Raw genomic sequence first — 18,958 nt, 5'->3', positions numbered from 1 at the left:
AGTGCATCTGAGGTGGCAGACCACTCGCACTGAGAGTGGCAAAAGTAGCTCCCCTTCCCAACTTATGCATTGAACTCTGCTACTCTTCTCTATCTATACTTCCTTCTCATCCTCTCCCTTCTGAGATAGGATGTAGTGGGAAGAGCATGGAACCAGAAATAAGAATTGCCTCTTATTAGCCTTGTGACTTTAGGCAAATCATTTCAGCTCTCACACATTTATCTGTAATGTGTGAAAGTAATATCTGCCTTACCTGTCTTCAAACACAATTGTTTAGAATAAATAAGGAAGCACATATGAAAGTGTTCTAAAAGCTGTAAATGAATGTCAGCTCCGTGTCTAATTAATTCTTGCTATTATTCTCAAGGCTCTTTAAGCACACACTGGGCGTGGTAGAGAAGATGGCTGCCAGCGCCCTGGTGGGGTGGGAAAGGGAACATGAAGGCAGGTGGACAGACAATGGCAATGTCCTTCTTCTCCTTCTTTTGGTAGGCCTCTCAGGCTTCTTCTGCGTTCCGTCCAAAACAACAAAAAAGAGAAACCACCTTCAACACCTACCCCCACCCACCCCTCTATCGCGACTCTCCTCACTCCCTATCTTACTACATACCTCAAAGCTGACTACAATAACCATTCTCTTTGTCTACATGATGGTCACGGCAGCCCTGGTTAGACGGAGCAGCCCCTGCCTGCCAATCACGGGCCCAGACGTCCTACGCAGACCATCTCATCCTCAGGGCAACACAACTGAACTGTCTTTGGCTCCATCTGATAGGTTAGGCTCAGAGAGACCAGCCATCTGCCCCACTGGAGCACACAGATCCAGCTACTACAGCTTCCACACCAGCCACACGGGCCATTTCCACTTCCCACCCAAACCTGAACATCACACCCTGGCAAAGTGTTCCTCATCTGCAAGGCTGCTTAGAAATCACAGGGAAATCCTATCATCAGTATCCCATGGGCATACAACCTCCACGACACACAGCATAAATGTTTCCTGGAAAAAAGACTAATGATTCTGTATAGTGAATGCATTCTCTTTACCTTCTAATGCTTAATATAATGAAAGAATATAATATTAATGAATCCCTCCTGTTAAGAAGTCATTGTGTTTACGATGAAGTTTTTTGCAATAGCAGTTACCACCTTAAACATGTGGTCCAAGTTAACATCACCAGTAAAGCAATAAATTAATACCATGCGCCTTTTAACTGATAAACTGAGAAGAACACAGCATCATATTCCTGTCAAAAAAATGCATAAACTGAATCTAACCATGAAGAATTATCAAGCAAGCCCAAACTGAGGGCCATTGTACACAGTAACTGGCCTGTACTCTTGAGAATTGTCACCGCTGTGAAAGAAAAAAGACTATTCCAAAGGAAAGGAGGCTAAAGGAGACAGACAACCAAAAGATTCTGGGTTAGGTGCTGGGCCGGATAAGTGACTAGTTGCAAAATTGGCAAAATTTGTATAAGATTTGAAGATTAAATAATAGTATTATGTCAGTGTTAGTTTCTTGGTTTTCATAATTGTGCTGTTCAGTAAAGAGCGTCCTTGTTTTTAGGAAATACACACTGAAGTATATTTAAAGATAAAGAGCATCATATATACAACTTTGAAATAGTTTTTAAAAAACAGTGAGAGAGAATATATATACAAAAATTTTGTTTTACTGTTTCTATAACTTTTTTTGTAAGTCTGCAGTTATTTCAAAATAAAACACAGGAACAGAAAGGACGATAATTGAATGCATATGAAATACAGCTGGCCCTTGACACCCACGAATCCCCAACCACAGACTGAAGATAAGTACTGTTTTTGATCTGAGGTCAGCTGGATTTGTGGATGCAAAACCCATAGACACAGTGTATTTACTGAAAAACATACGCACATAAGTGGATCCGCACAGTTCAAACCAGTGTTGTTCAAGAGTCAGCTGCATTAAGTAAACGTGAGTCGTAATATCCCTATCATTCATTCCTAAGCACGAGGAGGATGAAATGAAGTCGACGCCTTGGGTCCTCCCCGTGAAACCAGTTGAACTGGTTGATGTAAGAAACTCTGGGACCCACAGAGACTATCACAGCTGTTCCAGTTCACAGTAGTTCTACCCAATGTAGCAGTGGTAAATGCCCCTTCCCTCCTTCTGATAATGACCATTTCTAACGTCTCAATTTCATAATTCAAACAAAATCCTCCAGTGATTCTATTTCCCATGAAAACACAAGCAACTGCAATAAAAAGAACTGTGTGTTGTTTCCTCCCCTCACCTCTTCTCTGGCCAATATGGCTGAGCAGCTGGCATCCAGACATCCGTGTAGCTCCTAACCCTTCGTCCCTTGTCCTGTCATCAGTGGGTTTGGCCACAGAGAATGTATGACTATGAGTGAATGTGGTGACTCCAAGTTCATCTCACTAGTGTAGGTCAGAGACACCAGCCAACTCTGAAGCTTAGATGCTCCAACAGCAAATACACACTAAGTATTTGATTTTAACAGAATACTTTACATCCTTCCCCACCCAATGAATCCAGTGAATGGTAGAACACCACACAGTCAAGTTTCAAACCCCAAAAGATGACATTTTAGACAGGCTCCTAAAACATCACATGAGAAGGAGTAATGGCCGTGTAGCTTTTTCTTCTCATGCCCAAGGATAAGCGAAGAGTTGGAAAGAAGTTATATAGCTGCACTTAGCTCTTTTCTCATGAATCAGTAGTAGCATGTCCTTATCTAGAATTTACAGAGTGTACTATGTTCCAGGAATATCAAATCTCTCATTAGTCTTCACCACATGCCTGGGACAGACAGAACTTCCATTTCACAGACAGAAAACTAGGGCATAAGAAAATTAAGATGATCCCTAAACCACCCTATCAACAAAAGAACCCAAAATGAACCAAAGACTCTGCCTTCAGCAAGAAGACAAATATCCCTAATTTCTACAAATCACACACACACAAAATCATTTTACATCACTAAGTTACCAGGGAAGCCACACTGGTCTGTTTCTGTTCTTCAGTAATTTTTCTCCTGGTTGAGAGGAGGCAATCAGGATGAAGACAAGACCTCCTACTCACATAGAATTATGTGAATCCCAACTAATGCTCCACATTCTGACCAAATGCATGAGTGTGAGGGGCTTCTGTCATTCTCAGGCCAAAGGACCACACTGGTGGGAGCCCTGTGACTTCCTGAGATTAGCTACAGCAACAGCCCTTCTCTCTTTTAAATGTGAGAATTATCCATGGTGAAGGAAAACACATCTTGAAAAGTACTTCTTAATTTTGGTTACCATAAGAGAGGAAAAGAAACTGTTTAGGACAACAAATTTGAAATCAGCGTGGCTGCCTAGATGTCCAGAACTGGGTCCACAACCCCAGCTGTCCTGTAAACACTGGTGTATCAGTAGACTGTCTGTTTCTACTTAAAAAAAAAAAAAAAAACTGAGGAGACAAAAACCAAAAGGACTAACATCAACAAGTAGGCTCTGAGGAGCAACCCCACACCAGGAAACCAGAACTCGATCAACGGGGAGGCACCACTGCAAACAGGAAGGGCAGCAGCTGAGCAGATGTCGATGAAGAGAAGTCCAAAAAATGAGTCACACAAACACCACAAAGGAAGACCTCCCTGTACCAACTTTCAAATTAATCCACTTAAACACGGTAAGAACCTAAGACAAGCAAAGACATCCTACAGCAACGGTTTGCAGTGCACGTGGTGGTGAAAATAATACTGACTTCCCAGTGGCCACGCTGCAGCAGACCTGTCAGGTAAAGAACAGCGTGGCTGCTTACAACATCCCGAGCCCAGAGAGGGAGGGGTGTCTGCGGTCAGTGAGGATCCCAGGAACAAGGGTATGCCAAGCACGCTGGGGATCAGAAGAGCGGAAAAGGGAGTTTCAAATGGTCTTTCCTCGGCGTACTCAGGCATAGGTGCTCACTGAGCAAGCAGACACCCCTGGGAGGCTTACTATGAACAGGACACACACTGTGATCAATGTTGATCAGGTCTGAGTACCGGCCACCAAACCTGTGGGCACGGAGTAGAGGGGAGCCCACAACCCAAGCGCACTTCACAGTGAGAGTTATGACAGGAAAACAGCCAACTTAACGAAGCTCAGGCTAACATCACAAGGAGCCACTCTCTCCTCTATGTTTAAGGGACTGACTTACATTCTCCCTTTATCCCTCCATGTGACACAGAGATGTGTGGCCATTTTCCATTTGAAGAAGGGATGACAGAACAAGCCCTGAAGTCTAGGTGTGAATTCAAAGAGCGAGGAAATGACAGATGGCATGGTTAAAAAATTCTCATCTCCCCAAACTCTAGCTGCTTCTTGTTTCAGATTCGTGCAAAGTGGGATCTGGAAGGCATGGCACACTAGTATGTAATAAATCACTGAAACCTCTTTTTAAAGGGAATGAAATAAAGTCACAGCCTAAACAGTCTTCCTTGTCTCTTGCTGATGGAAGAAGTTCCAAAGGAAAGTGTGGATTCTGCAGTAAAAACTCTAAGTGGTCCCAGTCAGCCTGAGTTTAGAATATGAGGTTAGAAATGTTGCTATGAATTCAAGACTGAGGAGCTTGGCTTTTATTTGATAGGAACCCCCACCCCATTTATTTGCTTTAGGTAATTTTAGAAACAACTTTTGAGCAAAGAAGTGACAGGATCAGAAAGTCAATCCTGCACTAGTATCTAAGAAGGAGCAGCAAGGAGGAGCAGAGGGAGGACAGTTAGAAATCTACTGCAATTGTCAAGGTACAAACAGGAGGGAAACACTCGGAGCCATGTTGCACAGGGAAATGAGAGGATCTGGAGAGGGATTAGATAGGGAAGAAAAGGAACGAAGGAGTCTTAAATATAAAAGCAATCCCAGTGTTTGGCGCCCAGGTTGAGTGACTCAGGAAGACGCACAGAGCACAAGGAGGCTAGGTGTGGGCGGGAAGGTGAACCCTTTGGAAATGCTGCACCTGAGAGGCTGGCTGGCCACTTAACAAGGAGTTGGAGGTGTGACACTAAAGCTCTACAGAGAAAGCAGGCCTGGAAAATCTTTCCCCAGGCAATAGCTACAGGAGGAGATCAAATGAAACTTCAGCAAAAAAAAAAAAAGCAAAGACAAAAAAAATGTTCTTTGTGGACACATAGTGTACATACCAAGGGCTTTCTACCAGTGCTTTTTTTCAACTCTGGCTGACATTTTAGTCATCTGATCAAAAGACCTGATCAAAAGACCTGGTGCTGGACTCCAGCACCCCAGGGAATCTCTGCAGGCCTGCCTTCAGGTTTCTCCATGGTGCCCTCAGACTCTGGTTGGGCACTTCAAGTTTCTCTTGCCTCTTACTAAAGCTCTCACTCTCTCTGCTGCCCTGGAGATGAGCCACGCTGATGGACTCTCTGTCCGACATTCACTTTCCCCTCAGAGACATCCCTCAGCTCAGGTCTCTGCACAGCAACCCCCCTGCCCTGGCCCAGGCCCACAGCCCCAGAACCAGCCCATCCCACAGTGGTCTGCTGGCCCAGCGAAGGCGCCTCACAGATACCTGCACAGAATGGGTCATTTCCTGAAGTCTATTTAAAACAATTTTGAAGCATTAGCTAAATGCATTCCACACAGAATGTTTTCAGAAAGGCAGCGTCTAGAAGTTCACATTCGAAGTTACATACAGTGAGGCATGATGAGATGCAATCACTTGTGCATACGTCTCTGACAACTTTCATTACAGAACAGACAAATCACAGTGGCTTTCCTAATAACTGTAAAAAAGGGGGCCTCCCTTTCTAAGTCTGTGACAAATAACAATTTTTAATTATAACTATGTAATATAATTTTAAAACCCAACTAAACTAAAGCAGAGCTTAAATTTTGTTAGGTTTCATACCACAATGAAATCAGTAATCACTGATAAATAAAACTCCGGTTAAATACATAAATATACTCAAACATACATTCCATTTTAAAATTCTCAAAGCTAGAATGAAAAGTTTTCAAGTCATCACAAACTTAGTTAACATAAGGTAGAATAAAAGGCACCAGAGGGTCTTTTAGGAGGAAAGAACCAACACCCCACAGATATTCCAAGTAACCATTAAAAACAAAAGTTTTGTTTTTCCTTTTGTCATTTCAAACTGGTTTAAAAAGACTGTTCCTCTTCTGTAAAATCCAAACAAAAGGTGTTCAAGGACATCTTACCTCTCCAGTGTTCAAAAACTGATGACAGTCCCCTCCCCTCTGACCTTCTTTAAGCAAAGCGGATAAATGGAAAAATGAAATCATTTGAGTTTCCCATTGTTTCCACACCCAAACACGGGACAGCAAACTGAGATAACCAAAAGGCAGAATGCAGTTACGTGAGTAATCACTAATCACCTAGCCTCCAAATAATCATATCCTGAGCACGCGGAAATCTCTTTCCTCCTTTTTCTATGGGTTCGTTTCCCTGGGTCAGGAGGGCTGATGGTGCTTACCTTTTTGGCTCTTTGGGCTATGTCTGGTGTCCTTGTAAGCAGCTTCTCAATCAGGTACTCTCTGTTCTGCAAAACAAATATTCCCCACATTTTAACATCAAATGCGATACATAGAAATTCATAGTGATTTCAAAATAGCAGATTTACTTTGGGTTTTTAAGCATGTTACCTTGGCTTTCTGGAAGAATTTGCATTTTAAAAGTTCTGCTGCTGTGGGCCTGAAAGATCAATAATAAATCAGAGTTGAAACAATGACCACTCGATAAATACACTGCCTTGATGAAACAACTCAATCCTAGCGTTTTTCTGGAAGACCAGTTTTAGGAGTAGTAAAACCAGACACTAAATAAATCACAAGCTGGCACCAAATAAAATAGTGCTAATTTTCCAGTTCCTTCCAAACTCCTCTACTGCAAAACACACACACTCCTCTTAAGTTAACTATCTGGGGCATGATCAATTTTCCACCCTTCACCCTCACACTTCACTAAGCGAATGCAGTGTTTCTAAAAGGTGGCATGCTGACACATCCGTGAGCTAAATTCCTATACTTATTAAGAAGCCATACAAGCTGCAGTATGACTCTGCCAAGAAACTACAGTCCTCAGTGCTCGGAGATTCCCCAAGAAAGGCAGGAACCGCAAGGGGGTCCACACACCATGCGTGTGAGCTCTGTCTGCACCCCCTTCAAAGTAGCACTGTCTCCAGTGTACACGGACCACTCATTGTTCTTCAGGGGAAGGTAAATGTGATGGTGATTAATGAAATGCAAACTCATTTCCTGTTAACTCAATGTCAGGTCTGAAGGCTTGACAAGGTTGAATCAAGCATTTGGGGGAAAATACTACCTAGATGTCTCTGTGTACATCTCACTGCAGCAAGTCAGAGGCACATGATGTTGGGTGATTTCACTGAAAGGGATGCAAAGTTTCACTAGCTGGTCCCCAGGTCTTCGTTTGGTCTCTCTGCTGTATGAATATCCTGCTCCCCAAAACACTGTACCTGATGACTTTATTAGCATCTTTGCCTTAAATAAGTATTTCACAGGAGGTGGCACAGTACTGATTTTCTACTTCTGTTGAGTATTAGCTGGCACTATTCCAAAAAGCAGAGCTTCCTTCATTGACAGTTCCTTCTAAAACCAGCAGTGATGTAGAAAAAAATCACGTAAATCTAGACTACAGATAGTCAGCAAGATAACTGGCCTGATGCCTCAAAAATCAGTATCGAAGAGCAAAAGGGGAGTCGTGAGAGTACCATTCCAGATCTTAAAATACTAAAGAAACATAACACCAAAGGCAACATGTGACCCTGGCCTGAATCCTGCGTTTGAAAGGGAAGGAGAAGCTACGTAAGACATTTGGAAGTAATTAGAGCTAAGTGAATATGCCAGGTATTAGACAATTTTAGGAAATGACTGTTCATTTGCTCAGATGTGGAAAAGTACTGTGGTCATGTAGGAACAGGTCTCTATTTGTATGGAATGCAAACTCAAGCAGTAAGTCTGTTACTTATTTTCAAACTGTTCAGCAAGTAAAATGTAGATAAATAGATATAGCAGGTATGAAAAATGTTAATAATTGTTGAACCTAGGTGGTAGCATAGAAGTAAACATTGTACTGTTTTCTGCCTCTTCTGTATGCTTTAAATTTTTCACAATAAAAGAAATGGGAGGAGGAGAGGACCATTCTGAGCACCAACAGGTATTCTCTCAGGCGATGATTAGCAGAGGTGCAAACAGTATTATGTGGAGGCACTGAGTTTGAAAGGATTCTCACATTTGAAGAGGTTAGAAACCACTTCTTTGGAACGAGGAAGCTCCGTTAAAATGTTTCCAGGGACGAAAACCAAGCATCTAAAACAATTAGGAGGTATCACTAAGTGCAATGATGCGCAAAGTGCCTAAATCTACAAGGGCCCTAAACTGCATTTCTGGGCAAAGAAACAGAAATTTAAATGGTTCCTGCTCTTTCCCTCATGACCCAGTGGAACCCTGGCTACAGGTGCCTGGAGAGACCCTGATGGCCACATCCGCTGCAATAAACAACCTCGAATTGCTCATTGCTTTAAGTAAATAAAGGTCTGAACAACAGGTGGGCCTCGGTTTACACTTTGTGTGCCAAATCCTTTGGTGAGCTCATTCAAACTCATGAATATATGTACCTTGTTGAAGAGCCACATTTGGTTATGGAACCAAAAATGGTGCTACTCTTTCACATGATTTAACTTTGGTTGTTACTTTAACATGTACTCTTACCAATCACCAGCAATGATTTTGGTCTCCAGCTACTCCAAATTCATCCTTTCATTCTCTCTCTTGGAAAATACATATTTATTGAGCATCTCCTATCTATCAGGTATTATGCTAGATGCTAGGCCTACTATACGAAAAGTGAACATGAAAGACACAAATTTAACCTTCAGCAACTGACACCCAGCAGAGGAGAGACACTGTGAGGCTGGACGGGAAGAGGAGCGTCACAGCCGTGTTTGGGAGGGGGCGGAGCGCTCCTGAGGGACCCAGGGACCGAGGAGGAGAGCCACTCTTCACACAAGGGACTGAGCGAGATCTGATGCCACGTGTGGAACTTCAAAACATGACACATCATTTAAAAAGACAGGAGGCATTCAAAATAACTTAGGTTGAATGTTTTAAAAGTGAAAAGAAACCGAGGACAATTAGGATGATTAAAGGATTCAAAGCCACTGTTTCGGTTGCAATGCTCATCTCCTCCTCCTCGCATTTCGACTGGCTGCCACTTCTCTCTTCCTCACTCCAGCCCACCATCCAGGCACATAAAAGAATCAGGAAACGTCACTGAGTGCCCCGATGTGCAAACTCTGTACGTCTCCTGTGGCCCTAAACTCGGCCTCTAGAAAGACACAGTTTCTTATTTGTCTTAATTGATCTCAGTGGCCTGAGAGGCTCTGACTTCATTCTCCTTTCCCATCACATCCTACGTGAACTCTCTCTTCCAGTCACAATGATGTTCTCACCCACCTTGCTCTTTCATGACAACGCACAACTTGCTTTTCTTGCCTTACCATTTTCTTTGTAAATAACTGGCACACCCTTGTTTAGAGGTCAAGAGCCAATTTAAATGTCAGCACCTTCAGACATACTCCTCCCAGTTCCCACAAGTCAAATTCACTGCTCCCTACTCCATGCTCACATACCAATCCAGCCATACTCCCATTCTGTAACTTTCTGTTCCTGTCTCCCCACCTCCCGCCCCCTCTATGCCACACTAGGTTATAGAACCCCTTCCACGACATGGACCACACAGTATTCGTTTGTCCCCAGTGCCTAGCACAGAGCAGAAAATGGCCACAGCTCAAAGTCATACCACAATAAGCTACAGAGTAAAAGAAATGCTACTAGCCATTCAGACACAGAATAACTCCTTGGGCAAGACTTAGCACTCACAGTTTAAGTATCTGTTCAATATAGTAGAAGACAGCAGAATGATGTCATGAAAATAAGACTCATGCGAGGCCCCCACCAAAAATAAACAAGAAAATAAATAAAAGGGGGAGGTCCGTACACAGTGGATGTGCTGAGGCAGAGAGCCAAAATGCTTCTGTCTCTCCTCTGCACCCCCACCTCCTCCTTCTGCACAGTAAGGGTCAAGTGCAGGACCAATGTAGAGAGAAGGCTGGGAAATGCCAGACATACCTTGAGACTCAGGGCTGGGAAAATACTTTCTCTTCCCCAGCAAGGTCATTTCCATGGCAACCCAACTGTAAAGGGAAAAGCAGGCTACAGAGAAAACTCCTTTCTCTGTACTCCACTCTAAGCCTTCATCAATAAATGCAGTGACATGAGAATCAAGACAGGGTTTAAAGAAGGCACATTCTTTTTTTTATAGGCTTAATATTGGTGTTAACCAATAGGTGATTTCTACTCAAACAGAGACTAAATAGCAGGTCCTTTGGTGCTCAAATTAGCTCAGGTGTCTATAGCTTTGGAGTCAAATCCATGTGCCAAACTGATTCCGTGAGAAAGTATGGAAAAATGGAACTGGAAGGTGAAAGGGCTAGGCCAGCTCCCCATCCCCCAGACTGCTAATGACCCCATCAGGCCAGATTCCAACCCTCTGGACTGCCTATGACTCAGTTGTCCGCACTTGCTTGGTAGCCTGCGGCTTCACTGAAACTCTCTCCCACCACAAGCAACAGACACCTGGGCGCCAGCCATGACAGCTGGGCCAGACTGACCCTCCTGCACCTGGGAACTGCGGGCCCTTTACTTAACTCGTTGTTCCGGCTCGCAGCCTGGAACCCTGGGGCACCTGCCTGGGACAACAAGAGACTAACCCCTCCCCTATCCTCCTCACTAACCCCATGCTTTTTCTTTTAAAACCCCCCACTCCTGCCTCCTCCCTGGCACCCTGCTGAAGTCGACCCGACTCAGCCTGCCTGTAAACACAGCATCAAATAAAGGCACTTGGATCCGATCACCCGGTTCCTCCTGCCTCTGTTTCTCACACACTCCTAACAGAAAGAATGAGGAAAATGAGACAGAGAAGAAAGTGATATTGAAGGTGTGAGGAAAGCTGAAGTGGGAAAGCTGAGCTACCCACCTGACTTAAGTTTTGTGCGTGTTTTTAGTTTTATGCCACAGGAAGTGCCAGTGTAGGGTTGGCATGGAACTACCAGCGCTGCCTGCCCCTTAGCTAAGTCCTACAGGAGAGGGAATTCTGCAAGCAGCTGTGTCTTACGTGGCTGCTATCAATGATCTGGCAACACAATGTCGTATAAACACACACACTGTTTTATGAGATGTGTTATTCCAGCAACCAAAATAATGGTCTCGGTTTTGAAGGATGATTCAATTTTAAATCCTTAAAAACAATGCGGGAGTCTGCAAGTACCAACATTCTCAGAAGAAAATCTGTTAAAGAATTCAGTTAATACATATGGATGAACCAAAGTCCACTGAGACTTAAAATAATTTTCAAAGGATTCGGGAGGAATATGGCACAGTTTAAGCAGTTTTAACAATTTGCATTATAATTCCTAAAAGCTCACTGACCTCAGGCTGAGCTGCATTTCTTCCTCCACCCCTCCCCCCAAATAAAATATTCAAGTTTTATTTGTTTCTAATGGATTTATCTATGCGACATCCACACCCTTGTTGCTCAAAGGAAATGCAGCTTCCTTTTATATTGCCATCCATAGGAAGCACGTAATCTACAAAATGAAGGCTCACTTTTTAAAGAAGGAGCAACATGTTGTTATGCAAATATAAATAATTTCTTTGTATATGCTTATGCAGAGCACACAGACTTAAATGAGGCAAACAGCTCCAACAGGCCAACTCTCTTTTTTAAGGAAAGTTCCATGAGTCTCCAGGGTGAGAAGGCATAACCCCTCCCCAGCTAAACTGAGGGCTCCTGCTCGGGAGTGACTCTGTCCCAGTCCCCGTTGTCCCGTGACTTGTTTTCATTCTCTGCTAAAAAGGTACTCAGCAAGGCCAGGGTTTTGGTACCATTTGACTGCTTTCAGATTACAAGTACATAATCTATATGCAGGCAATAAATAAGTTAACAAAAATCTTGCATTCACTCTTCAACCCACTAGAATTAGGTTTGTTTCTGAAATTCTTTTCAATGAGTCCAAAATCATCCCTAAGTTGCAAACACCCAAGTGTCTCCAGTTACTCAAGAAAGTACCACTGAATATGTAAGACAGACCAGATGCTGTGGACGGAAAGATATGAAAATGAGTGGCACAGGCTCCCTTTCTAAAAAACTCACAAGCTCAGAAGGAAATTGATATGTAAGTCAATGTATGTACACAGTGTGATATGTGCTACAAGGGACATGTATTCAACATATGGTAGGAAAACTAAACTTTGCAAACTCCATTCAGTCAAGAAGAAAAAGGCAAATAATGCATGGCAATCCCAATCTCTTGAATATTCAGGACTGTGCTGTCCATTCCGAGTGTATTATCTTACTCCATCCTCACAGCGATCCTATGAAGTAGGTGTTGTTAGGCCCATGTTACAGACAAGGAAACTAAGTCATGCAGATGACAATCAGGCAGAGCTAGGACTCTCACCCAGGGGGTATCTCACTCTAACAAGACAGGTGGGAGGGGGACAGAGGAAAAGGAAGAACCCCCAGAAAATATAAGCAAAGGTAGAAAAGGCAGGAAATGTTCATGGTTTCTTTAGAACTATGCAGTAATTTAATGTTGACTTACTATTTCAGAAATGAGTACATATTTTAAAATTGCACCCTATATAAGAAATAATTCATCATACTCCCTTTTTTCCATTCTCGAATTTCATGAAGCGCTCGGCTCCCCAGCTTTCCCACATCCATGTCTTTTCATTAAAAGAAAAAAATCATGTGGGAAGTTTGTGCACTCTGTCACGGAGGACAATTGTACACTAGTGAGAATAGATTATGATACAGAAAATGTATCTAACAGAAGGCCTTAAACTATTAATACTTCAGAGATTAATAATGTTACTTTAAAAGAGAGTATTTCAAGGGGAATACTATGTAAAAAGTTGAATGTATGGCTCTTTTCTAAAAAAAATTTTAGGGGTGGAGGTTGGTAGTGAAAACCTGATATTTGAGTTCACAAAATAAATAAAACCTATAAAGACCTTCAAGATTATTAAGAATTAAGGATGATAGCCCTGGCTGGTATAGCTCAGTGGATTGAGCACGGGCTACGAACCTAAGTGTCGCAGGTTCGATTCCTAGTCAAGGTACATGCGTGGGTTGCAGGCCATGACCCCCAGCAACCGCATATTGATGTTTCTCTCTCTCTCTTTCTCTCTCCCTTCCCTCTCTAAAAGTAAATAAATAAAATCTTTTAAAAATTATTTTAAAAAGAATTAAGAATGGTTTGTTAAATATAATGTATGATGATCTAATATAACTTATTTTGACCAAATTACAAATCTTCTCAAGAAAGATACAGCTATATTGTTAAGCACACTAACAGTTCTACAGTACAGAATCATTTACTGGAGGAGCTGGAATTGTGTGACATTACACACCACCACCACTAGGTGGGGTCTCAACCAGCTCAAGCACCACAAAGACCATCAGCAATAACACATCTGGGAAGACAAGTACCTCTCTCAATGGACTTTGGAGAATTGAACTGTTTCCTTGGTGATGCCAGAAATTTATGTTTGGAAATGACACCAAATACAAGGGGAAGGCAAGCAAGTGTTGAAGAGCAAAATTAAAATCTAGGAGCGTTTCCATCCAACTGGAGAGTGAAGAAGTAACCTTAACAAAAGACCACTGTAACTTCGCAGGAAAACAAGACTTACAAATCAACTAAAAAGGGTAACTAAGATGTTTAAGTAGAAACAGTCTATAACTGTGACATAATAATCCTCCCTTTTAAAATAAAGAATTTCAAGATGCTTAATAGCAGTCTTCAGACCTGACTCCATGAGAAAGGCGACCAAAACAGAAAAGGCTAAAGGCAAAATCAGTAAAACATAAAGGAATGAAGAGCATAGCCACAAAGAATGGATAAAATAATGTCAACTGTGCTTAATGTAGAGAAGGGTAGCCTCCTCAGACAGTAGATTACTGTGTAAAGCTAAAAGGCTTGAGTTTCATAAAGAAGTTAAGATAGGAGTAAAGGAATTCTTTTTTAAAAAAAGCAGGGTCCCTCCCTAAAAAAGAAAGTTTCAGAAAAGATACCAGTTTTCACATTTTAAAATATTAGTAACAAACTGGACCCTTGGGTAGATGAGGGTAGCAAGTAACTTTAGAGTCCTCCCAGGCCTGCAGTCCCCATTCACTGCGTGTTTGGACGGAACCACACACAGCCAAGCCCTGCAAGGGAACTCTGCCTGGGCCAGGCCTGTGTGTGCTTCACATTCTCCTTTAAGTGATAGAGGACACCTGCTCCATTATTACCACTCAGAATACTGCAAAGTCACAGAAATTAAGAAGGAAGAAACAAACTCAGACACACTACAGCATGAGGTGATCACCTGAGAATAAAGAGGAAATTCTAAAGTTAATTTAAAACAATTTACTTCTGTTCATGTGATTAATCTTTCCAATGTAAAAATATTAATCTTCTTTACCGATAATCTTTTAAATAGTACAAACAACTTGTTCTGCAACTAAAAGAAAGCTCATGTAAAATTCAATAGCTCTGCCTGGTTTACACTGGAGCTAGCAGGATACTCAAATCCTGAGAGGTCAACTCAACCTACACAGTGCAGAATACCAGCTCAGCTTCCCAAGGCACCGCTGCCAATTTCTTCTGATTTGTTTTTTCATTTCCTTTGATGACAGAGCCCACACCTAACAAGCACAGTGAATCTTACTGACACTAAAAAGTTTCCTCTGCCTCTCCCCTCGCCCCATCTGCTTCTTTCCCTTTGGACCTGTGCTGTCTTCCACTAACAGGCTGGAAATCTGGGGGTCAGAGCAGGATTTCCCTTCACCTAGAAGTACCTTGCAGTTGTCCTCACCCAGCCTTCCCCCAACCCCCCACAAACAAAGCTTTGTTGTGACTCAAACCAGGTCAATAACTCATCCACCAAGTTTGACATACCTTTTGGAAGGATCTTTCTGAAGACACAGTGAAAGTAATTTTCTAAAGGACTTGCCGTACTTTTTCATCATTTCCTTATCCTCTACTCCTGTTTCTAAAGTGGGTGGATCATTTTGCAAAGTCAACATTAATACCTGCAACAGAAACAAACATAAAGACAAAACCTCAGTACAGCAATTGCTGCAGCTGAGGTTTTAATTTTTCACAAAACATCAAAGACCAACCTTGATTAGGTACAAATGTGCTCTCCCATGATTATAACTTTATAGAAAATGTGTATTGGAAGTATTCATTTCTCTTTGCAAATGTGTCCGTGCGCCCTTTAACCTTTTTGTTATTCCGCTGACAGAACTTACAAAATCTGCTCTATGTGTTAAGAATGATCTCCCAAAGCCACGGGGACAGAGTTTCCTGGGAACTGGCTCTCACTCAGCCTCGAGGAGCACGTAGCTCCAGCCTGGGCTCAGCAAAGACAGGGCTCTGGCTGGGAAAGGGGGAGGTGGAGCAAGAGCGGGGGCCAGGGCAGCAGTGAATGTTCATGAGTACAGGTCATTCATAAGCAAGGAACTGCCTGTACTCAAGGCTTCTGTAACATTACCAACCCTAAAAATAAACTCACAACATCCCAGAAGGTAGCACATGATTTCCTTTTTTTTTTAAGTGAAAAAAATGTACAGAAAGTCGCTTATAGGCTTGGCAAAACAGAGTTAAAGAAACAGAAAGATAGCTGGAATACAGCTGAGCTGCTAAAAACCATAACCAGAGCAAAAGCCCAAGCTGCTCTCAGAGGGGAAGAAACAAAATACAGCTTCAAATCAAAAAAGTAAAAACTCTGCCCCTTCACACATCAAAGTTATTTGCTTAAGAAAAAGAATTTGTAGTAAACTATTGACCTATACAATGAATAAAGCTCATTAATGCATAAATCAGCCTTAATTTATGCAAAGGCTATACATGCCAAGCCACTTTTCAAACCCTTTCTCAGATGTGTGAACAGATGAAGGATTACAGTGACAGTGTATTGTATGTGGGGGATAATAGCACACAGAAGAAGGAGAGAGCTGTGGAGTCCAAAGAAGAGTCCTCAGGACTCGGGCTGGGATTAGCAATGTGACTCTGCATGCAGGTGGGAAACACTATGCAGGGAAAGAAAGAAAACAAGAAATAAGAAAAAAATAATACAGAAAAACCAAATGGAAGAAAAAAACTCTCAGATTTGCTTCAGTGCTTTTCCTCTGAAAGGTAACTTTGATTGTTTATGCCTCAACTTACTAATGAAATCAGGCATGCACACCACAATCTTAGGTACATGAAAAAGCATATACGTAAAGGGAGCAAAACCATGTAATGAGTCACACTAAAACCTTAACATGAATTATCTGTAGTCCATGAGATTATAAGTGATTTTCTTCTTTATTCTTATTTGTGCTTCCAGATTTTCAATGCTAAGTATGTATTAACTTTTTAATCAGTAAAATTATTTAACTTTTTTATCCTCATGGATTTTTTTTAATCCTCCTAAATTTTTCCAATATTTTCCTAGGAAAAAGCTGAAACAAATATGGACCATATTTTCTGTAAAATACCTTCACAATTTCCACTCAATGACTTCATCCTCAAAACAAAATCCAGTTGGGTAAATTCGCCCTGATACCATCCTCTCAGAAACTAAGAGAAGTAACAATATAGGCCAACTAGAGTAACAAAAATTTGAAAACAGTACCCAAATGTATGCTTCCTTCCTGAAAATACTGGGCTTGCTTATTCCAAATGAGTCACCAATATGACACTATGAAAACAGAAATAAATGTACAGGCCATTTTTTTTAAAGGCCTGAAAACTTGGGAAATTCATCTGCAAAGATGATATCACTATAATCTATTTTTAGATTTTCCTTGGGATGCTGGGGATGGTCTGCTATCAAAAGACTACTGGCCACTTTCACAGCCATCAGCCTCCATCGACCAGTCTGACCACAGTCTTTCCTCAGCCCCGGGCTAAGAACATAACGCAAGCTTCAAAGCCAGGCATTTTACTATTTTACTACTTTTGTCCTGTTCTGTCCACTGAGAACATCACCGACAACATTTCACTTGGCTGCATTCCTCCATTAATTCCCTTCAGGTCTCAGAAAAAATGACTATGTTTAAGAGGACTACAGAACAGATTCTGTGAAATCATATTTCAAACGCGACGTATTATTTCAGAAGGTAATTACTTTCATAGGAGGATACTTGTGATATGGCGCTGCTCCGGTTGCTAATTCGATGGCAGTTATTCCAAAACTCCACATGTCGGCCTTGAAGTCATAGCCTCTCACCTAAGAAAGGAATCAGGAAAAAAGCAAAATCACACACCAGGCCCATCACATGTCATGAAGTCCACATTGTGTCGGAAGCCCACAGCTGTGAATGCACACCTCTGATACTAGTTTGTGAAAGCCCAGCAACTGGGAATGAAAATCTAGTTACATGCAACATTCTAGTAAAGCAGTTGATCTGAATAAAATGTTAGTACATTACTAATGTCTACTCCTGTACTATGTCAATCAAATCATCATTTTTTTTTACCTGTTCCATGACTTCAGGGGCCATCCAACACGGGGTGCCAACAAATGTTTTTCTTACTTTATTCCGGGTAACATCACCCCCTGTTGCTAAGAATGCACTTACCCCAAAATCTGAAAAGGAAAAAAAATCACCCTTATTTTATGTAAGACATCACTGTTTACAAATTCTGACTCTGCGAACACCTCTTTTCCTGACGAGCTTTACAGTGGTGGTAAGCTGTCCTGGACACCACGTAGCTCCCTCAGCTCCATGCCAGGGCAGTCCTGCCACCCGACATCCACTGCACTTCCATGACGGCGACAGGTTAGCAAGGCCATCGGTCCCGATGCTCAGCAAACCAAATGACAGTTCCCACCGAAAAGGTATCAAGAGTCATAACTGACCACACATGGTTACATCAATAAAAATATAAGTCCACATTCCCAAAGCCCTAAATGTAAGGGATCTTAGCACTTAGCTAAGAGTCATTTTAGAAAATAATTTATAAGAAAAGCACCAGAGGCAATAAAATCAGTATGTCCCATAGTTTCTTTTTGTTTTTCTTTTATTGTGATTATTTTCTAACCTCTTTTAATTCAACATCATCAATGTTCAGGAAGCAAATTCTTTTTTTAAAACAAAGGATGTGTAACATCCATTTTCCACATCCCTTGCTTAGACAGTGTTCTCTGACATTGTAGCCCAAAATCATAACAGCAAACCCACAAACCCACACATTGAGAGCTGGTATGCCCAGATTTGTCTCCATGCACCAATTCAACGCAAAGGAAAAGCCCAATCAGCAAAGGTTGTTTATTTCCAGTGTCTGCTTTCTGGACAATTTCCCTAGGTATAGATGGAATGAAGTAACACTGTTCTTCATATCCACTATACACTAGAAGTTCTCTTTGTGAGAAAATGAATTAACTAGGCACATTGTATACATACATGCATGTATGCAAAAAAATCATTTTTGTGTACAGCAGTAGATAAGGAAATACCCCATGATTATTAATGCATGCATTTCTTAACTTTTTACTAAAGGTGAAAATTTGTTAGTACACATCAGTTACTTAGGGCCAGTACAGACCTACCAGAAAGAACCAACTCAAAAACAGCTTGACAGTTAGCTGGTAACTAGTCAGAAAAAGGGCAGTCCACACCTCAAAACCCTGCAGTGGGAGCCCTTTCAAACTGCCCCCATACACCCTTGTCTGCCAGTCCCCTTTGTTGACTGCCAGGATAACAGCCATTACCAAAACACAACATCAAGTGCAAACCAAGGTCAAAATATATTAGCATTAGCTTTATGTCTGTAGTATTGAGTTATGCAATAACACTGTTCCCTGGGTTGAAATATACTATTTCATTTTATTTACA

The 18,958-nt window shown here is 41.8% G+C and overlaps 1 protein-coding gene across 2 annotated transcripts in view; it reads right to left on the bottom strand.

Moving 5' to 3' along the window:
- The window catches only part of STK39 (serine/threonine kinase 39), a 274,172-nt gene that overhangs the window by 163,022 nt on the left and 92,192 nt on the right, over positions 1-18,958 (bottom strand). For both annotated transcript variants that reach the window (XM_028510126.2, XM_036023351.1), the window contains exons 6-10: positions 17,600-17,709; positions 17,248-17,349; positions 15,030-15,163; positions 6,646-6,694; positions 6,477-6,542 (exon numbers count right to left, since the gene is read on the bottom strand). In XM_028510126.2, the coding sequence (XP_028365927.2) occupies positions 6,477-6,542; positions 6,646-6,694; positions 15,030-15,163; positions 17,248-17,349; positions 17,600-17,709 (461 nt within the window). The remainder of the gene's footprint in view (positions 1-6,476; positions 6,543-6,645; positions 6,695-15,029; positions 15,164-17,247; positions 17,350-17,599; positions 17,710-18,958) is intronic.

Source organism: Phyllostomus discolor, chromosome 4, assembly GCF_004126475.2.
Source record: "Phyllostomus discolor isolate MPI-MPIP mPhyDis1 chromosome 4, mPhyDis1.pri.v3, whole genome shotgun sequence".
NCBI lineage: Eukaryota > Metazoa > Chordata > Mammalia > Chiroptera > Phyllostomidae > Phyllostomus > Phyllostomus discolor.
This window is presented reverse-complemented; position numbering and strand designations above follow the sequence as displayed.